General features: G+C 53.0%; 1 protein-coding gene across 1 annotated transcript in view; it reads right to left on the reverse strand.

Moving 5' to 3' along the window:
* Positions 1-1,736, reverse strand: part of LOC105533680 (zinc finger protein 736-like) — a 43,893-nt gene extending 42,157 nt beyond the window's left edge. Inside the window, 2 exon segments of the mRNA XM_011972172.1 lie at positions 414-557; positions 1,632-1,736. Of these exon segments, the coding sequence (XP_011827562.1) occupies positions 414-557; positions 1,632-1,736 (249 nt within the window).
* Positions 1,737-1,827: the final 91 nt, after the last annotated feature.

Genomic DNA, 1,827 nt, shown 5'->3' on the forward strand with positions numbered 1-1,827 from the left:
CGCCCGGCCCACAATTTTTAAAAGGAGAAAGGAGGGACTGGGGATCCTACTGCCCACTGCTTCTTCCACGGAGGAACTCCAGACCCTAAATGAGGATTCTCCTCTTATGACTCTCCCGTCGTCCCCGCACAATCTAGAGGAGACTCGGGATTGCCGCAGAGTGCCCAAAAAGGGCTCCTGGATGGGGAGAAATTCGCGGTGATGGACAAAATAAGACGCTCGGGTTCTGGCTGTTGGCTCAGCCCCTAATCTGCGACGGAGGGAAGTGAGGACTGAACTGTGCCCGTGGGGACTCAGAGCTGCAGACTCCAGAACCGACCGCGAGAAGACCCAGCTCCCACCGCAGCTTGCGGTTCCGGCCGGATTCAAACAGCCTCTTCCCGCTTCTCGGAACACCCACTCCGCGCACTCACCATTTCCCAGCCTCCGGATGTTCCGTCGTCCTCACTATGAATCTTCCAGTACCTGCAGGTCACGGGATAACAGGAATAGAGGCACCGAGGAGCTCCAGGATCGGAGAAGGTGGAATAGTGCAAACAGGAACTCGACTCAGAGCCCTGAAGTCAGGAGAAAAAACCCTTGCCACCTTGAAAAGGCCGCCTCTTCATTTCTTGGTGCGCAGTGGATTGGACAATTTTCACAACAGCGCCATTGATTGGCTGGGGCTCTTGCCCTCGCCCATTTAGACCCTGATTGACAGGAGATGTAGTCAGATACTGGACTGAATGAGGTAAGAGTGACCGACTTTTTGCCTGCTGCATTTTCAGGCAGATTCCTCCCTGTGTTGGGGGCCTGGCCCTGCGTAAGGGACATTTGTATTTAACCATACCTATAAGATTATATCACTTTCTGATTATATTTACGTGTGTGCATGCGTGTGTGAGTGTATCACTTTCTGAATTACAGTTATGTGTATGCTGCAGGAACTGTCTCAGCATCCTGTCTTTCCCTTTAGCTGCAGGAGATCAGACTCCTCCAGGAGATGCAGCTGACAATTATCACCTTCAGTCTGTGAAGCAATTTTGGGTCTGCTTCCAATTAATGGAGTGGCTCAGTGAGACTGAGAGGTGAGGGCCTAGCAGATTGGTTAGAGGGGCCACTCACCCAGGCCTCCCAAAACACCCTGTCTCTTTCCCAGCAAAGCTGAGCCTGCCTGAGGACCTAAACAAGCGTAGAGAACCAAGATGGGACCCTAGTCTAGGATAGTGCTGGGCTGTGGGGTAAAGTCAGCTAGGACAGGGCCTCCAGGTGCGGGAAGGAGCCAGCCTCTTCTGTAGGGCCCCGGGCAAGTCACTGCCCTCTTTCGGCCTCTGTTTCCTTATCTAAAAAATGGAGGGATGGTGAGCCTCACAGGGTAATGATGAGCTTCAAAGGAGAAGAGAAATTTGAGAGTGCTTGTGCCTGGCTCTTCCCGAGAGATGATGAGAACAATGGTGATGGTTACGTATAACTGAGTCCTCACGAGGCCCAGTGAGGTAAGTGTAGTTCCCATCACACTTTCAAGTTGAGAAAGTCTCAGGGAGGCCTGGCTGCATGCCCAAGGTTCCACACACAGTGAGTGTTGGAGCAGGGAGTGAATCTAGAATCAGAACTTACTAGAGGTGGCAGGGGCACCGGACCAGCTTACTCACACCAGCTCTCCAGGGTACCAGGTCAGTGTAATTGGGGCATAACTGGATGAAGGGAGCATAGTCCCGCTGACCCTGTCCTTGACCCTGGCAGGTGAAGACATCCATGTTGGCCACCCTGGAGAAGAAACCACAGAGAGCCCAGATGATGCTAAAGCTGCAAAAAGGCAGTGTCCCTGTGATGGGGAGGAGCTCCAGG

This window comes from Mandrillus leucophaeus, unplaced genomic scaffold (genome assembly GCF_000951045.1).
Source record: "Mandrillus leucophaeus isolate KB7577 unplaced genomic scaffold, Mleu.le_1.0 Scaffold1279, whole genome shotgun sequence".
Taxonomy (NCBI): domain Eukaryota; kingdom Metazoa; phylum Chordata; class Mammalia; order Primates; family Cercopithecidae; genus Mandrillus; species Mandrillus leucophaeus.